Source organism: Nerophis ophidion, linkage group LG07 (genome assembly GCF_033978795.1).
Source record: "Nerophis ophidion isolate RoL-2023_Sa linkage group LG07, RoL_Noph_v1.0, whole genome shotgun sequence".
Taxonomy (NCBI): domain Eukaryota; kingdom Metazoa; phylum Chordata; class Actinopteri; order Syngnathiformes; family Syngnathidae; genus Nerophis; species Nerophis ophidion.
In genome coordinates, this window is record NC_084617.1 from 15,888,432 (window position 1) to 15,907,428 (window position 18,997).

The following is an 18,997-nucleotide window of genomic DNA, read 5'->3' on the forward strand; positions in this document are numbered from 1 at the left end:
CAATACGGCCTTTTTAGTTTACTAAATTACAATTTTAAATTTCCCGCGGAGTTTCTTGTTGAAAACGTTGCGGAATGATGACGCGTGTTTGTGACGTCTCGGGTTGTAGTGGACATATTAGCCCAGCACCACACACGGCTGAAAGTCGTCTCTTTTAATCGCACAATTACATAGTAATTTGGACATCTGTGTTGCTGAATCTTTTACAATTCGTTCAATTAATAATGGAGACTATAAAGAAGAATGCTGTTGGTGGAAAGCGGTGGATTGCAGCTGCCTTTAGCACCGAAACACAGCCGGTGTTTCTTTGTTTGTTGTGAAGCTTTAACACAGAGCGGTCAAGCGAACATGTTTCTCTACGTCAACCCGCAAGTTTTTAGATGGGAAAATTGTGATATTAAGTCGGCTCTTGCCGGAGACTTGAGTGAATTACTGGACCTCCTCCTGTAGCTGTCAAAAAGGCAGCTGTGATCTTGGCTCCTCGGCTTCTCTCAGAGACACTGGCGTTCACCGCAGCCATCCGACTTTCAGGTATGACTTTAGAATCTCACTAAAATACTATTAAAACAATAAGCAGATAAGGAATTTTCCAGAAGTATCCTAGTAAATGTGTCTAATTACATCTGAAACACTCCCCACTGCCGCTGCTTGGAGCCGTCGCTTTTTTTTATTTTTTTATGCGTCATTCTAACTTTCCTCATCCACGGATCTGTCATCCTCGCTCAAATTAATGGGGAAATCGTCTCTTTCTCGGTCCGAATAGCTCTTGCTGCTTGAGGCTATGATTATAAACAATGTGAGGAGCTCCACAACCCGTGACGTTACGTGCACATTGTCTGCTACTTCCGGTACAGGCAAGGCTTCTTTATCAGCGACCAAAAGTTGCGAACTTTATCGTCAATGTTCTCTAATGAATCCTTTCGGCAAAAATATGGCAATATCGCGAAACGATCAAGTATGACACATAGAATGGACCTGCTATCCCCGTTTAAATGAGAAAATCTCATTTCAGTAGGCCTTTTACTTGCACTTACAGATGTAGCAACAAACTGTATTTAGTGACAGTGGTTTTCTGAAGTGTTCCTGAGACCATGTGGTGACGTCGGTTTTTGATACAGTGCCGTCTGAGGGATCGAAGGTCACGGTCATTCAATGTTTGTTTCCGGCCATGCTGCTTACGTGGAGTGATTTCTCCAGATTCTCTGAACCTTTTGATGATATTATGGACCGTAGATGTTGAAATCCCTAAATTTCTTGCAATTGCACTTTGAGAAACGTTGTTCTTAAACTGTTTGACTATTTGCTCACGCAGTTGTGGACAAAAGGGTGTACCTCGCCCCATCCTTTCTTGAGAAAGACCGAGCATTTTTTGGGAAGCTATTTTTATACCCAATCATGGCACCCACCTGTTCCCAATTAGCCTGCACACCTGTGGGATGTTCCAAATAAGTGTTTGATGAGCACTCCTTAAGTTTATCAGCATTTATTACCACCTTTCCCAACTTCTTTGTCACGTGTTGCTGGCATCAAATTCTGAAGTTAATGATTATTTGCAAAAAAAAAAATGTTTATCAATTTGAACATCAAATATGTTGTCTTTGTAGCATATTCAACTGAATATGGGTTGAAAATTATTTGCAAATCATTGTATTCCGTTTATATTTACATCAAACACAATTTCCCAACTCATATGGAAACGGGGTTTGTAGTTTGACTCCACTTGTGTGTCTCAGCAGCTGATTTCCTTTGAAGTACTGCTGATGGACAACTTTAAAAAGCAAAATCGCCTGGGAAGATTTTAGCCTGCCAACATTTTGGGTTTAGCGGCAAAGAGAAAGAGTAGTTTAAGGGAGGATTCATGTCGAGCAGTTAAGTTAGTGTCTGGCAGGTTTCCTCCAGCGAGGTCTGAAGGAGCGCAGCGGCCTCGTCTGTCTGGACGTCCATTAGTAGAGTGACGCGGGATGAGGAGGCTGACCTTGCGGCTGCGGATGACGTGCGGTAATTGGCGAGCGGGTGTGTTGTTTACAGGAGCAGTTTGCCAAGCATAAGTCGTTCATTATAAGTTCAGGCTTGCACTTGCTGCTATCCCACAAGTTTTCTTATAATTGGGACAAAATTACTGCGAGCATTAAAAGGAGCTTATCTTCTTCCTCTCTCCTCCATGCTTTCACTCGCCATCGCCGCTCATTTAATCTCATCTTTTTTATCCAGCCTTCATTTGTCTGTTGCAGCTTCCTCCTCCCAAAAGAATATAAATTTGAGAAGAAGAAGAAGACGAGCGTTATCAGGCCTCCCAGCCTTTTGTCCACGTTCTCCTCCCTCAAGGAGAACTTCTCTTTACTTGCTCCTCTCTGAGGTTCCCGCTTCGCATCCTGACACCTTTTAAGAATTCCGAGCAGACGCTTCTCTCATCCTGCAGAGCCGAGGGGAGGTGCAACATGGGAAGGAAACCCTGTTTAAAATGTCGTCTTCCGCAGTTAAAATGGTGTTTAATTACAGCAGATAAAGTGTTTGCGTGAGGGTTCAAAAAGGATTGATAAAAATGGGTGTGAACTTTTAATAGCAGATTGCAAAGTGTGCCAGTAATTCAGGCCCGACTCGTCAGCTGCCTAGACAGGTTGCCGTGGATAATTACAGATGAACAACATTGAAAGTGGCTGCTGGTTGCAGGATCTCTGTGCTCTTGTGTGTCCTCCTTTGTGTTCCTAATATAAGCCTTGTTTACCATGTATTGATTTACGTGAACCCCGACTTAAAGGCCTACTGAAACCCACAACTACCGACCACGCAGTCTGATAGTTTATATATCAATGATGAAATATTAACATTGTAACACATGCCAACACGGCCTTTTTAGTTTACTAAATTGCAATTTTAAATTTCCCGGGAGTTTCTTGTTGAAAACGTTGCGGGATGATGACGTGTACGCGTGACGTCACGGACTATAAGGAAATATTAGCGCTGCACACACACACAGCTAAAAGTTGTCTGCTTTAATCGCATAATTACACAGTATTTTGGACGTCTGTGTTGCTGAATCTTTTGCAATTTGTTCAGTTAATAATGGAGCAGTCAAAGTAAAAAGATGGTGTTGGGAAGCTTTAGCCTTTAGCCACACAAACACACGGTGATTCCTTGTTTAAAAGCGAACATGGATCCCGACCAAATGTCAACCAGCAGTTTTCGGTGAGAAAAATTGTGGTAAAAAGTCGCCACTTACTGGAGATCAGCTGAGCTTGTGCCGTCCGTACAGCTGCTGTCGACTTCAATCAGACACTGGCCTCAAGACACCCGTGGACACACCCTTCCGACTATCAGGTACTATTAAACTCACTAAAAAACTAGCAACACAATAGAAAGATAAGGGATTTCCCAGAATTATCCTAGTAAATGTGTCTAAAAACATCTGAATCCGTCCCAATGCAATCGCGTTTTTTTTGTTTTTTTTTAGGCCGTCGCTATCAATATCCTCAAACACGAATCTTTCTTCCTCGCTCAAATTAATGGGGAAATTGTCGTTTTCTCGGTCCAAATTGCTCTTTTTGTTGGAGGCTCCCATTAAAAACAATGTGAGGACGTGAGGAGCCATCAACCGGTGACGTCATCGTCTGCTACTTCCGGTAAAGGCAGGGCTTTTCTATCAGCGACCAAAAGTTGCGAACTTTATCGTCGATGTTCTCTACTAAATCCTTTCAGCAAAAGTATGGCAATATCGCGAAATGATCAAGTATGACACATAGAATGGACCTGCTATCCCCGTTTAAATAAGAAAATCTCATTTCAGTAGGCCTTTAAGTAAAAAAAAAAAAAAAAAAGTAGAAAAAAGAGCATGTATAGCTCGGTTGGTAGAGTCGCCGTGCCAACAACTTGAGGGTTGCAGGTTCGATCCCCGCTTCCGCCATCCTAGTTACTGCCGTTGTGTCCTTGGACAAGACACTTTTCCCACCTGCTCCCCGTGCCACCCACACTGGATTAAATGTGATTTAGATATTGGGTTTCACTATGTAAAGCGCTTTGAGTCACTAGAGAAAAAGCGCTATATAAATATAATTCACTTCACTTCACTTCAAATCTACGCCTCACCTGTTGTTTAGTCCACGGCACGTCACCGGTGAAAACCTCTAAGGAAATAGCACAGTAGGAGCAGCTTCCAATGTACCGAGACGTAGTCCCCCTCCCCCAAGTAGCCTCCCAAAGTAATGACACCTTTTTGGACCAGAAAGGTGTCCAGTAAAATAAATACATACTTGTTCCTTCCTCTAAGCTTGAGTCCACAACGACGGGCAGTGCAATCTCCGTTGTCTTGGTCCTGTTGCGCTCTCTGTTTCTGTTTCTCTCCCTCCCGCCGGATGAAGCCTCCCCGCCTCGTCTTTGCCTGTTCTTCTGGGCCTCGATGGCTTTGAGCTTGCGCGCGTGCTTGTGGCCCTTATAGTGCGCCTCTGCCTGGTTCTGCAGCAAAAGGAAGAGGATAGAAGACAGGTTAGCGAGACAGGAGAATTTTAATCGATGCCATATCGCGGAGGAAAAAACAGCGAGGCCCCCAACGTGCAGCCCATGTTAAAATGCACGGCTGAATGCACAATACGAGAGCGGCCGCCTGTTCCCGCCTGATAACGGCGTCAGCACGCCGGGAGGCCAGAGGTATAATTGCATGAGAAATACGCAACAAGAGCGAAGCCTCGCAACTCCACAACTACCCTATCAACGTGCACTGTGAGAGGCGTCCTCACTGCAAATGCGAGGTCCGGGCATGCCGAAAATGATAATGGCACACACACATACACGCACACACACACACACACACACACAAACACACGCACACAAAAACACACACAAGCACACACCAAAAAGCACGTACACACAGAATTACACTGACTGACTGCTCAATCTAAGAGCAAATTCCCCCTGCAGTCTAATTAGCAGAAATCGATCACATCAAATGTTGACGACGGCAAAAGATACATTTTGGCAATATCAACTGTCATAATAATAGCTGTTGTGTCAAATAGTCCTTCAAACTGCTGTACTGCAGAGAGCGGCTGGATGCTAAGCATTTCAAATATAATACCGTAAGATGCGATAGATACGCAATACAAATTAAATAGGTAGGTTTTAAGCAGGATTGTAATTGCACAGTGGTTAGTACATGTGTCACTTCAATCTTGGGCTCGGGATCTTTCTGTGTGGAGTTTGCATGTTCTCCCCGTGACTGCGTGGGTTCCCTCCGGGTACTGCGGGTTCCTCCCGCCTTCAAAGACATGTATCTGGGGATAGGTTGATTGCCAACACTAAATTGGCCCTCGTGTGTGAGTGTGAATGTGGTCTGTCTATCTAACTGTGTTGGCCCTGTGATGAGGTTGTCAAGACTTGGACTTGGGCATGGATTGTTTTCCCGATACAAGGGAAAATTGGCACGAGCGAGACGTGAATGTAAGTACATGATTATGTCTACTAACAAACTTCAAACAAAGGAAGCAAAACAAAAGGCACGCACAAGGGCGGAGAACAAACTTGACTAGAAAACAAAACTGGCACTATGGCATGACTATAGACAAAACAATCAAAACTCAACAACTGTGACATAACAAAATCAAAAACTTACGTGGCATGAGCAGGTGTGAAACTAGGCGTTGAGGGATAAAAAGTCGCCAGGCTGACTTCCTGGCGAAGTTCCGGTTTAAATAATATACATAATAATTGCAAACAGGTGTGGGACATGAGGACAGGGGCGTGACATGAGGACAAGGTGAAAACTAATGAGTTGCTATGGTGATAAGAAAAACAAGGAAGTGCAGGAACAAGAACTGAATGTCCAAAAAACAAAACCGAACATGAGCAAAACAAAACATGAACCCATAGACGTGACAGAGGTGGCGATTTGTCCAGGTTATACCCCGGCTTCTGCCCATGTGCAGCTGGGATAGCCTCCAGCACCTCCCGCGACACCATAAGGGACAAGCGGTAGAAAATGGATGGATTGCTTCCAATATGGGTTCGATCTGAAACTTTCTAATTTTATTAAATATACAGTGGAGTAATTAGTCTTAAAATAGATACATCTAAATTTTTAAATGTATTCTTCTTATTTCTTAATATACTTTTTTTTTTAATTCAGTATTTATCATTACTATTATTATTATCAATAGTTTTTATAGCATTATTAATCAAACATATTTATTGGTATCGTTGGAAATCATTGTTCATTTAATTGCTGTTATTAGAATTAATATATTAAACCAAACTGTAAATTATTCCATACAAGCATATAAGATTTAAAAAAAAAAACAGAAAGTAAAAAAAAAAAATTGTATAATGTAATACACAAATACGTGTAATATGATTTTTTTTTCAGTATTTATCATTATTATTTTTATTATTTATCAAAAATTACTAATAGTATAATTGATAGATAGATAGATAGATAGATAGATAGATAGATAGATAGATAGATGGATAGATAGATAGATAGATAGATAGATAGATAGATAGATGGATAGAACTTTATTGATTCCTTCAGGAAAATTGAAAAAATATTTATTTATTTACTATTATTATTATTATTATTATTAATAGGTTCAACTGAACTGTAAATTTTCCCAAAATTGGCTGTAAGTTATAAAATACCAAAATAAATAAAATATTATCTTCTAATATATGCAGACGTGTAATATGACACATTTTATTGACAGTGGGAAATGCATGTATACATTTTTCATACATTTTAATTTTTTATTCATAATTTCAAATGACTTAATAATAAAATTTTATATACAATGAGTACAATGTGGGGAAAATGCAGCCAAATGTTGCTTTTTGAAAGCCTAAAAGCCCTTAATTACTCAATCATGATATCAAAAAGTAAAACCCTCTCGCGCCATTTTACTCCAATAAAAGCCGAGTGTTGACGAGCAGACACCCAAGGTTACATGATGGTGCCTCACAAGTGGCGTCATGAATTTATGGAGGTAATCACGTTCACTTTGCAACATGAAGAGGTCTATAAATAATGCGGCTGTCAAACATCCTGTGACTAATGTGCTGTGAAAAAGCATCAGAAGTTGGCGTGATGTGACCAATCCCGCCTCCGCAGCCAGCTGAGGCTCACCGCCAATCGGATGCTCACTTGTCTAAGGCAAGGTCTTCCAATATTTGGGCTTTATATCACTTTCCTTTGGATGCAGACGTTATGAATTACAACTACCTAATTATGTCTTGCTACAATTAGAAACAGGAAGCAAAACAAACGGCCATTTTGGAGGTGTGTCAGCATGTGTGTTTGTGCAGGTTGCGTAGACTGACCATACGTCCTCTTTTCCCCGGACATGTCCTCTTTTGCGGGGCTGTCCGGGCGGAGTTTCTTAAATGCATCAAATGGTCGGCATTTTGAGTTAGGGTTGCGTGTATTTTCAATGTAAGTTCAGGGTTAAGGCCTTCACGGTGGAAGAGGGGTTATTGCGTCTGCCTCCCAATACGAAGTTCCTGAGTAGTCCTGGGTTCAATCCCGGGCTCGGGATCTTTCTGTGTGGAGTTTGAATGTCCTTCCCGTGAATGCGTGGGTTCCCTCCGGGTACTCCGGCTTCCTCCCACTTCCAAAGACATGCACCTGGGGATAGGTTGATTAGCAATACTAAATTGGCCCTAGTGTTTGAATGCGAGTGTGAATGTTGTCTGTCTATCTGTTTTGGCCCTGCGATGAGGTGGCGACTTGTCCAGGGTGCATACTTGCACCCTTGGACGTGCTGGCCCACGCCAGGTTCGGTCTTGCGAACTCAAGATCTTTGACAAACAAAACGTTTATCCTGAAGGATTTCTTCACTTCCCGCGGACTTGACGGAAACATGGCTGAGAGCCGGTGAGTCCGCCCCTCTTAATGAACTTCTGCCTCCGGAGTGTTCCGACTTTAATTCTCCGCGGTCGTCTGGCGGAAAAGGAGGAGGATTAGCAGTCGTTTTTAAAAAAGACTTTAAATGGCGTCAGATCCGCCTGCAATCCTCCTTATCAAGCTTCGAACTGTGCATGTTTGAGGTGGAGTGGGGGGGCGTGGCCTCCAGCTCTTGCTGAATTTCGGGAGATTTTCGGGAGAGGCGCTGAATTCCGGGAGTCTCCCGGAAAATCCGGAAGGGTCGGCAAGTATGCTAGGTTGTACCCCGCCTTCCGCCCGATTGTAGCTGAGATAGGCACCAGCGCTTCCCGCGACCTCAAAAGGGAATAAGCGGTAGAAAATGGATGGATGGAAGGGTTCAGGGTTAAGGAGTAAAGACAAGACAAATTGTGAAGGTGTGCGCATGCACCAGCATTCGTGATGGAGGAGCAGAGACAGAGAGGGCGAGAGAGTTATGATAAACGCGAATGCGTCGCCAGGCTCTGCTTTTTATCCATAGATTTATCAGATTTAATTTTTTATTATCTACACCAGGTGTGTCAAAAGTGTGCCCCGGAGGCAATTTGCGGCCCACAGCTAATGTTTTAAAGGCCCACTGTCATGATCCGGATCATGTTTTGTTTTGTTTTGTACTCCCTTAGTTCCTGTTTTGTGCATTTTGGGTGTTTGTTTTGGTTTCCATGGGTACTTATTGATTTCACCTGCCTCTGATTAGTGCTCTGCATGTTCACCTGCTGTTGAGCACTAATCAGAGAGCTATTCTGTCACGTGTGGCGGGTCGGGTCGGGTCGGGGTTTATTCTCCCGGAATGCAGGACGGACAGCTCCGGACGACAGCGTAAGGTAGGAGATGAGTACCTAATCATAAATCAAACACGTACCTTAAAGACTGAAACAAACAAAGGAAAAATGTGCCGATCGCAAGGGATGCTAAGATGACAGTTTAGCACAGAATCAAGATCAGGAATCATGAACAGGAATAAACCAACGTGATCGTTGCATACCGCAAACACAATGAAGCCACACCGACTATGGCGAGCAACATGACTAAATAGCTCTCTGATTAGTGCTCAACAGCAGGTGAACGTGCAGAGCACTAATCAGAGGCAGGTGAAACCAATAAGTACCCAAGGAAACCAAAACAAACACCCAAAGTGCACAAAACATGAACCAAGGAAGTCCAAAACTAAACAGAGACCTGGACTTTGCTGGCTTGAAGCTCATCTTTGCCCATGCGATGAGCCGTTCGAGCCCCTGGAGGAGTCACCTGCACCCAGGCACAGATGTGGTCATCACTGTCAAGTCATCCATAAAAGCTCTTATGGGGGGCTGCCGGGTCCCAGATCTTGATTTTGGCCCTCTGCATTCAACCTCCGCAGACTTGACAATCATGTTCATTGCCAAGGAGAAGAGTGACACTGAGATTGTACAACCAGTGGTTATGCCCTTCTCCAGGCGGTGCCAGGCAGATGTTACTTGGCTTGAGGAGACTCGTGCGTAGAAGTTGTGGTAGAAGTCCATGATGAGGTTGCAGATCTTCCCAGAAACATGGTGTCTTGTCAGTGCTGTTTCAACAAGTTTGTGCGGGATAGATCCATAGGCGTTGGTTAAGTCAAGCCAGAGAGTTGCCCAATCTCCTTTGCTCTCCCTTGCCTCCCGGATCAACTGCGTCAACACTCCTGTATGCTCCAGGCACCCAGGCACTCCAGGTACTCCCTGCTTCTGGACAGAGGTGTCTATGTAGGCGTTTTTCAAGAGGAACTTGGTTAGTCGTTGGGACAGGATCTTAAAGAATATCTTGCTCTCAACGCTGTGCAGAGAAATAATACCTAACTGCTCCATGTTGCTTGAGTTCTCTTCCTTCGGGATCCAGACGCCTTCCGCGTATCTCCACTGGGCGGGGACTTTCCCTCTCCGCCAAATCACCTTCAAGATCTTCCACAGACGCTTGAGGAGCCGTGGACACTGCTTGTAGACCTTGCAGGGTACACCGCTGGGGCCGGGAACCGAACCAGATCTTGCAGCTTTCACAACTTCCTTTACCTCTGCCAGAGTAGGTTCATCACTGTTGAATTGGGACACTGGATCTGCTGGAGTCACCAGTGCCTCAGAAAGGCCAAGCTCTTGATCTCTTGAAAAATCACCGAGATGATGGTCAATCTCTTCTACAGGGCAAGCCAGGTGACCATTTCGCTTCTTGCCCAAAAGCCTCTTAGTGAAGGCAAAGGGGTTGCCAATGAAGGCGCTTCGCTTCCGTGCCCTTTACTTTCCCCTCCTTCGGTGACATTCGGCCCTCCTCAACGTGATGAGCTTCTTTCTTACGATGTTAGTGAGTTCCGACAGAGGAGGTCTCTCCTCTTCCTTGACGTCTTAAGGATTTGAGTTCTTGCCTCAACTCTCTTATTTTGACTTCCCGCCGATTGAGTTTTGCTGGGTTTCTAGCTGCTCCATGCTTCTGTTCCATTCCAAAACGCTCACCTCCTATGCTCATTATGAGGGAGCACATAATTTGGAGTTTCTGGTCAGTGTCACCCTTCGAAATGGATTCCAGGGTTTCATCGACATCCTCATCCAGCTCGGTCCACTCCTTGCTATTAGCGACAGGCCACTTCACCCGGCGGTGTTCCGATTTTCTGCTTGGTGGGGGGAAACGTGCTGCTTGGAGGTTCCGGGTACTGTGGGTAGACTCTGGACATGGCTCCTCCTCCGTCTGACCAGGTTTTGCAGCAGGCACAACAGAAACTGTTGCATCGGCATCTGTTTCTGAGCGTCGCTTCACTTGTTCCCTCCCAAGGCAGGCCATCTTAGTCTGGTGGATTTTCAGACCTCTCGAGTTTTTGCAGACCTTGCCGCATATGTATGCAGACTGCGCTCGTAATCCGTTGTCCATTTGCTTGGGTCATAACCCCCCCCCCTCGGGCATCCTTGGGGGTATTTTCCTGTAGGGTTCTTCGTAGCAAGATTTGAGTGCCCCCTCGCGGCAGCTGTAGGTCAGGGAGCTGGCCTTTTCCTACCCTGGTTGCCGTCTCTCCGGGCTGTGCACTGTCTTTCCAGTTGTCACCACTCTTTTCGTGGACGTTATCCAGCCTTTCCAGATGTGATAGAACTTGAATACACCTCACGGTGATGCTTGGACACGTCATCAGTGATAAAACTCAGCTCTAATGGGGATCCCCATAAATAAATGGTTTGATGGTATGTAGTATTATACCCTAGTCATTAGGTGTCAGTAAGATCAGAATGATGTGGAAATGGCTGCTTCAGGAAGTCTAAAGAAAGAAAAAAAGGAATAGGATGGTAATTTGAATGTTCTGAAGTTAATAAAAGAAATGTAGTCAGATCGGAGTCTTACGAATCGAATCGTCAAATAGTCGACTATTCTGATTGCGGATAGTAATACCAAATAATGATCAGGAAGTACTGTACTGTCTTGTACACCACACCCATTATTGGAGCAACAACCGGCATCCTCTTTCTGTTCCGTTAACTGTACAAATCCCTAATACGTCTCCAAGTTTTTTTTCTGCATATGGATGAAACGACCTGAGAAAATATGTTTGTGCTTCCTACTGAGCCGTCTGACTGATTCTGTTGGAGGCTGATAAACGGAGGCTCTCCCTGCTGTCTAATCCCTCGTGCCAAAACAACCACGAAAAACAAAAAAATCTGTCATTGGGGAAAGATTTTTGATCAAACTCTGAGTTGAAGCATGCATACAAAGAGTGTAGCAAGTCCACACTTTCCTACCGTGGAGTTAAAGCGCAAGTGGCAAATGTTGCAGGAGATAATCTGCTTCTTCTTGAGGGGCTGAGGGACGCCAAAAGTGTGGTTGATCACTGCCTTCTGGACAGGGTCCATCTGAAAAAGACAAAGTATGATAGAAGATTATTGCCAGGATTCACTTGCACTTTCCTTTGGAAACCGCTGAAACGGTCCTAAAACACACAAGGTAAAAGAATGGGACAAGCAGTAGAAAATGGATTGAAAGTAAGCAGCAGGAGAGTAAAGATTGGTGATGGAGTGCATCTACTTTATCAATGCCACAAAGTAATTTAAATAATACTTTAAAATTTTTAAAAGTGGATGGCACAGATGGGGATTGAATCCATGTTCTTCGGTTTATGAGACTGACACCTTACCGCTTGGCCACTGCGCCTGAAATCATCAATTCCATTAGGCCTAGGTGATAAAAAAAAAGTCATAAAATGGATATTTCCAATTTTTCCCCTACTTTTTAAAGAAAATAATGTATACACATGACAGAGATAAAAACAAGTGTACTGCATCTTCAATTTAGCAAAATTATAATCTTAATAAAGTTGCTTCTCCTTAAAACAGACTTGGTATACAATTATTTGCAAAAAAGGAAAGAGATTAACTTGATCAATGATGCATTGTCTGAATCATTTAAAGTTATTCAATATCGAGCTTCCTGTGGGAGGCAAAACTTCTGTCTTGAATTAAATCGTCTGCAACAAAACAAATCGAATTTATCGATAAATTCGATTTATTGCCAGGCCTAGTCTTCATGAAATACTATCAAACGATCGATCGATCAATACCGATTATAAGCAGGTGCCAGCACAGTAATGAAATATATATCCTCATGTTTCATTTTGCGCTTTCGTCTCAGTAATGACTGTAGTCGCCTAAATGGGTTGCCACAGATATTGAAAATAAACACAAAATGATGAACGGGAAGAGTTGGGGATAGAATTCTTCTACTTTATTACGCCATGATGTCATGGAGAATGCATTCCCATCATTTAGTCCTTTGGAAGTTCCCTAAATAGGGTTGATTGAAGTTTGGTGCTGGAGTGTGTCTACCATAATAACATTGTGTTAAATACATGAAAATAGTAGACAAATCTAAAAGTTTCAGAGGTGCAGATGGGGATTGAACCCTTGTTCTGCAGTCTATGAGATCAACGCCTGGATGGATAGATGGATGGAAATCAGTACAAGAATGTACGCTTTGTTCCAAGACCGACAAAACCGACACCTTACCACTTGGTTACTGGGCCTCAAAACAGATAATCCAACTACGGCACATACACTGTGTATGAACAAAACATGAAATTAAATAAATAATAAATGGGTTGTACTTGTATAGCGCTTTTCTACCTTCAAGGTACTCAAAGCGCTTTGACACTACTTCCACATTTACCCATTCACACACACATTCACACACTGATGGCGGGAGCTGCCATGCAAGGCGCCAACCAGCACCCATCAGGAGCAAGGGTGAAGTGTCTTGCTCAGGACACAACGGACGTGACGAGGTTGGTTCTAGGTGGGATTTGAACCAGTGACCCTCGGGTTGCGCACGGCCACTCTACCACTGCGCCACGCCGTCCCAAATGTTGGGCTAATACTTAACAGATACTGTAATATGATTGCTCATGTTTTTCCGGCAGTACAGATTGGCGTCCTATCGCATTGTGTTGTGTATTACAAACTCAGGAGTCATTCAGCTACTGACACAGAATCTAGCTTACGGCTAAAGCCCTAGCATGCCATAAGCAATGCGATGTGTTACTATCCTAGAAAAAGAGTTACTCGCTGTTTGCTCTTGCAATACCAATACGGCTACAGCTTGGTTATTATTAGGGACCGTTAATGAAGTGTCTTTGCCGATTTTTGGATGCATTTTCAAAGTGATTTAGAGGCTGAATAGATTGATCCCATTAGCTGCATTGCTAGCCACCTGGAACAAAACCTTGTGTCTTCTTGTCTCTTCTTGTCTCTCATAAGGATTATGATCGACAGGCAAAATTCCCCCAAAAATGCATTTTCCCTTGTAAGTGGTGAAAACTTTTGACCATTTTCACAGGTTTTGAGGCACAAATGGGGGTTGAACCAATGTTCTTCAGTTCACGAGACCGACGCCTTACCACTTGGCCACTGCGCTTACAAGCATCCATGCCGTACAACGCCGTAAAATACCACTAGTCAAAGAAACGCAGTTTGCGAAGACTATTGAAAGTAAAAGTACACAATGGCTTGAGTACCAAGAAGCGTACCCCAGTTTTCATTTTGCATTTCCCTTTCATCTGAAAATTAATCTGTTGTTGCCTAACATATTAAAAGTAAGCAGCAGGAGAGTAAAGAATGGTGATAGAGTGCATCTACTTTATCAATGCCGCAAAGTAATTAAAATAAAACTTTTCAATTTGGTAAGTATTGGTAAGGCACAATTAGGGGTTGAACCCATCATCTTCAACTTACAGAGACTTAGGTCTTACCACTTGGCCACTGCACCATGTCCATTAGGCCTGGGCAATTAAAATAAAATTTGATAAAACGTATATTTACAATTTTTCCCCATACTTTTTAATGAAACTAATGTATACACATGACAGAGATAATTCAAATCAAGTTTTGCTTTTATTTGATCAAAAACTAGTGTACTGCATACACTGCATCTTCCCTTTAGCAAAATTCTAATCTTAATACAGTTGCTTCTTTTTAAAACAGACAAAAACAATAATAAAATAGACTTTGTGAACAACAGGCAAAATTCCCCCTTTAAAGTCATGAAAACTCATGACAATTCTCAAATGTTGTGAGGTACAGATGGGGGTTGAACCCATGTTCTTCGGTTTACGAGACCAACGCCTTACCACTTGGCCACTGTACCTGAAGTCGCTTGTTCAAATTGTAAGATAAATGGATCAATCAATACCCATAAAAAACAATTGGAATTGTATCCCCAAAACTATTGCGACATCTGCCATATACTGAGGCACAGATGGAGGTTGAAACCAATTTCTTCGTTTTACAAGACCGAAACCTAAAACTTTGGGCACCGCGCCTAAAAGTTGCTTTTCCATACAACATGGTAAAATATCATAAGCCTGACATGTTGGAAGCATTCAGCTGTAAAGAGCAATTGAAAAACATGTGATATATCACGTTGAAACCGCTATCATGTTCGAAATAAACTTAGACCAACAACCAACCAACATTCCCTTCAATTTTTGGTACAGATGGGGGAGATTATGATTTTTTTCTCCTACTTTTAAAGAAGCTAATGTATAAACACTGCAGAGATAATTCCAAACAAGTTTTGCTTTTATTTGGTCAAAAACTAGTGTACTGCATACACTGCATCTTCCCTTTAGCAAAATTCTAATCTTAATACAGTTGCTTCTTTTTAAAACAGACAAAAACAATAATAAAATAGAGTTTGGGAACAACAGGCAAAATTCCCCCTTTAAAGTCATGAAAACTCTTGACAATTCTCAAATGTTGTGAGGTACAGATGGGGGTTGAACCCATGTTCTTCGGTTAACGAGACCAACGCCTTACCACTTGGCCACTGTACCTGAAATTGCTTAATCAAATTGTAAGATAAATGGATCAATCAATACCCATAAAAAACAATTGGAATTGTATCCCCAAAACTATTGCGACATCTCACATATACTGAGGCACAGATGGAGGTTGAAACCAATTTCTTCGTTTTACAAGACCGAAACCTAAAACTTTGGCCACAGCGCCTAAAAGTTGCTTTTCCATACAACATGGTAAAATATCATAAGCCTGACATGTTGGAAGCATTCAGCTGTAAAGAGCAATTGAAAAACATGTGATATATCACGTTGAAACCGCTATCATGTTCGAAATAAACTTAGACCAACAACCAACCAACATTCCCTTCAATTTTTGGTACAGATGGGGGAGATTATGATTTTTTTTTCTCCTACTTTTAAAGAAGCTAATGTATAAACACTGCAGAGATAATTCCAAACAAGGTTTGCTTTTATTTGGTCAAAAACTAGTGTACTGCGTGCACTGCATTTTCCTTTTAGCAAAATTCAAATCTTTATAAAGTTGCTTCTTTATAAACAGACAAAAACAATAATAAAATAGACTTTGTGAACAACAGGCAAAATTCCCCTTTAAAGTCATGAAAACTCTTGACAATTCTCAAATGTTGTGAGGTACAGATGGGGGTTGAACCCATGTTCTTCGGTTTACGAGACCAACGCCTTACCACTTGGCCACTGTACCTGAAATTGCTTAATCAAATTGTAAGATAAATGGATCAATCAATACCCATAAAAAACAATTGGAATTGTATCCCCAAAACCATTGCGACATCTCACATATACTGAGGCACAGATGGAGGTTGAAACCAATTTCTTCGTTTTACAAGACCGAAACCTAAAACTTTGGCCACAGCGCCTAAAAGTTGCTTTTCCATACAACATGGTAAAATATCATAAGCCTGACATGTTGGAAGCAATCAGCTGTAAAGAGCAATTGAAAAACATGTGATATATCACGTTGAAACCGCTATCATGTTCGAAATAAACTTTGACCAACAACCAACCAACATTCCCTTCAATTTTTGGTACAGATGAGGGAGATTATGATTTTTTTTCTCCTACTTTTAAAGAAGCTAATGTAAAAACACTGCAGAGATAATTCCAAACAAGTTTTGCTTTTATTTGGTCAAAAACTAGTGTACTGCGTACACTGCATCTTCCCTTTAGCAAAATTCTAATCTTAATACAGTTGCTTCTTTTTAAAACAGACAAAAACAATAATAAAATAGACTTTGTGAACAAGAGGCAAAATTCCCCCTTTAAAGTCATGAAAACTCTTGACAATCCTCAAATGTTGTGAGGTACAGATGGGGGATGAACCCACGTTCTTCGGTTTACGAGACCAACGCCTTACCACTTGGCCACTGTACCTGAAATCACTTGTTCAAATTGTAAGATAAATGGATCAATCAATACCCATAAAAAACAATTGGAATTGTATCCCCAAAACTATTGCGACATCTCACATATACTGAGGCACAGATGGAGGTTGAAACCAATTTCTTTGTTTTACAAGACCCAAACCTAAAACTTTGGCCACCGTGCCTAAAAGTTGCTTTTCCATACAACATGGTAAAATATCATAAGCCTGACATGTTGGAAGCATTCAGCTGTAAAGAGCAATTGAAAAACATGTGATATATCACGTTGAAACCGCTATCATGTTCGAAATAAACTTAGACCAACAACCAACCAACATTCCCTTCAATTTTTGGTACAGATGGGGGAGATTATGATTTTTTTTCTCCTACTTTTAAAGAAGCTAATGAATAAACACTGCAGAGATAATTCCAAACAAGTTTTGCTTTTATTTGGTCAAAAACTAGTGTACTGCGTACACTGCATCTTCCCTTTAGCAAAATTCTAATCTTAATACAGTTGCTTCTTTTTAAAACAGACAAAAACAATAATAAAATAGACTTTATGAACAACAGGCAAAATTCCCCCTTTAAAGTCATGAAAACTCTTGACAATCCTCAAATGTTGTGAGGTACAGATGGGGGTTGAACCCACGTTCTTCGGTTTACGAGACCAACGCCTTACCACTTGGCCACTGTACCTGAAATCCCTTGTTCAAATTGTAAGATAAATGGATCAATCAATACCCATAAAAAACAATTGGAATTGTATCCCCAAAACTATTGCGACATCTCACATATACTGAGGCACAGATGGAGGTTGAAACCAATTTCTTCGTTTTACAAGACTGAAACCTAAAACTTTAGCCACCGCGCCTAAAAGTTGCTTTTCCATACAACATGGTAAAATATCATAAGCCTGACATGTTGGAAGCATTCAGCTGTAAAGAGCAATTGAAAAACATGTGATATATCACGTTGAAACCGCTATCATGTTCGAAATAAACTTAGACCACCAACCAACCAACATTCCCTTCAATTTTTGGTACAGATGGGGGAGATTGTGATTTTTTTTCTCCTACTTTTAAAGAAGCTAATGTATAAACACTGCAGAGATAATTCCAAACAAGTTTTGCTTTTATTTGCTCAAAAACTAGTGTACTGCATTTTCCTTTTAGCAAAATTCAAATCTTTATAAAGTTGCTTCTTTTTAGAACATAAATTGTAAAAAATTCAAAAATTAAAGAGACATACTCCGGCATATTAACTGTGATGCTTTTACTCATATGTCGATCAATATGCATTGTCTGAATCATTTAAAGATATTCAATATCGAGCTTTCTTATGGGGGGCAAAACTTCTGTCTTGAATTAAATCGTCTGCAACAAAAAAAGGTATTTTATCGATTGATTGCCAGGCCAAATCTCCATGAAATAGTATCAAAGGATCAATCAACACCAATAAAACACCATTACAATCGGAATGAAACTGGACTCACTGGTGAAGGTGGCAGAGAAGAGGACTGTGGACAAACTAGTGAGCATCCTGGATGATGCCAGTCACCCTCTGCATAGCGTTATCAGTAGCCAGAGGAGCCTGTTCAGTGCTAGACTGCTTCATCCCAAGTGCAGGACTAATAGACTCAAGAACTCCTTTGTCCCACACGCCATTAGACTGTACAACTCCTCTCTGGGGCGGGGGACGGGGGGTATTAGGATGACAGGGGATGCAAAACATTAACAGTGCGATACGTTTTCATAACATGGTCACTACTGCCTACTTTGTCTTGTTATATTCCCATTGTTTTTATTCTTTTTGTAATATTTCTCTATTTTGTTTCCTTTTAAACCCCCATTATTTACTTTTTTTTTTTTTTTTCTAAATTGATCTCAACTCTGTACACTGCTGCTGGAATTTTAATTTTCCTGAAGGAACTCTCCTGAAGGAATCAATAAAGTACTATCTATCTATCTATCTATCTATCTATCTATCTATCTATCTATCTATCTATCTATCTATCTATCTAAAAAACAGGTATTGCATTAAAGTCATGAAAACACTCAACATGTATCACAGGTTCTGAGATACACATTGGAATTGAACCCATGTTCTTCGTTCTACGAGACCAATGACATGCCAATTGCCCATAGTGGAAAACAACAGATCTGTGTAGGAACATAAATGGATCAATCGATACTGATTGAAAAACAATTACAAATGTATCCCTAAAACCACAGGGACATCTCACATATTCTGAGGCACAAAAGGGGGTTGAACCTAGGGTTGGGCGATATATCGATATACGCGATATAGCGCAGGTTTGTCTCCGTGCGATATAGAAAATGACTATATCGTGATATTCAAGTATACGTTCTCACGCAGTTGATTTTAGCTGCGGGCATTACACTACAGGCTCTTCCCACT

The 18,997-nt window shown here is 41.7% G+C and overlaps 1 protein-coding gene and 5 non-coding genes across 7 annotated transcripts in view; all 6 read right to left on the reverse strand.

The window, feature by feature from the left end:
- znf385c (zinc finger protein 385C) overlaps positions 1–18,997 on the reverse strand; it is a 393,452-nt gene that overhangs the window by 34,027 nt on the left and 340,428 nt on the right. For both annotated transcript variants that reach the window (XM_061905445.1, XM_061905446.1), the window contains 2 exons: positions 11,629–11,739; positions 4,248–4,449 (listed from right to left, as the gene is read on the reverse strand). In XM_061905445.1, the coding sequence (XP_061761429.1) occupies positions 4,248–4,449; positions 11,629–11,739 (313 nt within the window). The remainder of the gene's footprint in view (positions 1–4,247; positions 4,450–11,628; positions 11,740–18,997) is intronic.
- On the reverse strand, positions 14,450–14,521 carry trnat-cgu (transfer RNA threonine (anticodon CGU)). The gene has a single exon. It is a non-coding gene; the product is annotated as a tRNA-Thr (tRNA).
- On the reverse strand, positions 15,138–15,209 carry trnat-cgu (transfer RNA threonine (anticodon CGU)). Its single transcript has one exon. It is a non-coding gene; the product is annotated as a tRNA-Thr (tRNA).
- trnat-cgu (transfer RNA threonine (anticodon CGU)) lies at positions 15,826–15,897 on the reverse strand. Its single transcript has one exon. It is a non-coding gene; the product is annotated as a tRNA-Thr (tRNA).
- trnat-cgu (transfer RNA threonine (anticodon CGU)) lies at positions 16,515–16,586 on the reverse strand. The gene has a single exon. It is a non-coding gene; the product is annotated as a tRNA-Thr (tRNA).
- Positions 17,204–17,275, reverse strand: trnat-cgu (transfer RNA threonine (anticodon CGU)). Its single transcript has one exon. It is a non-coding gene; the product is annotated as a tRNA-Thr (tRNA).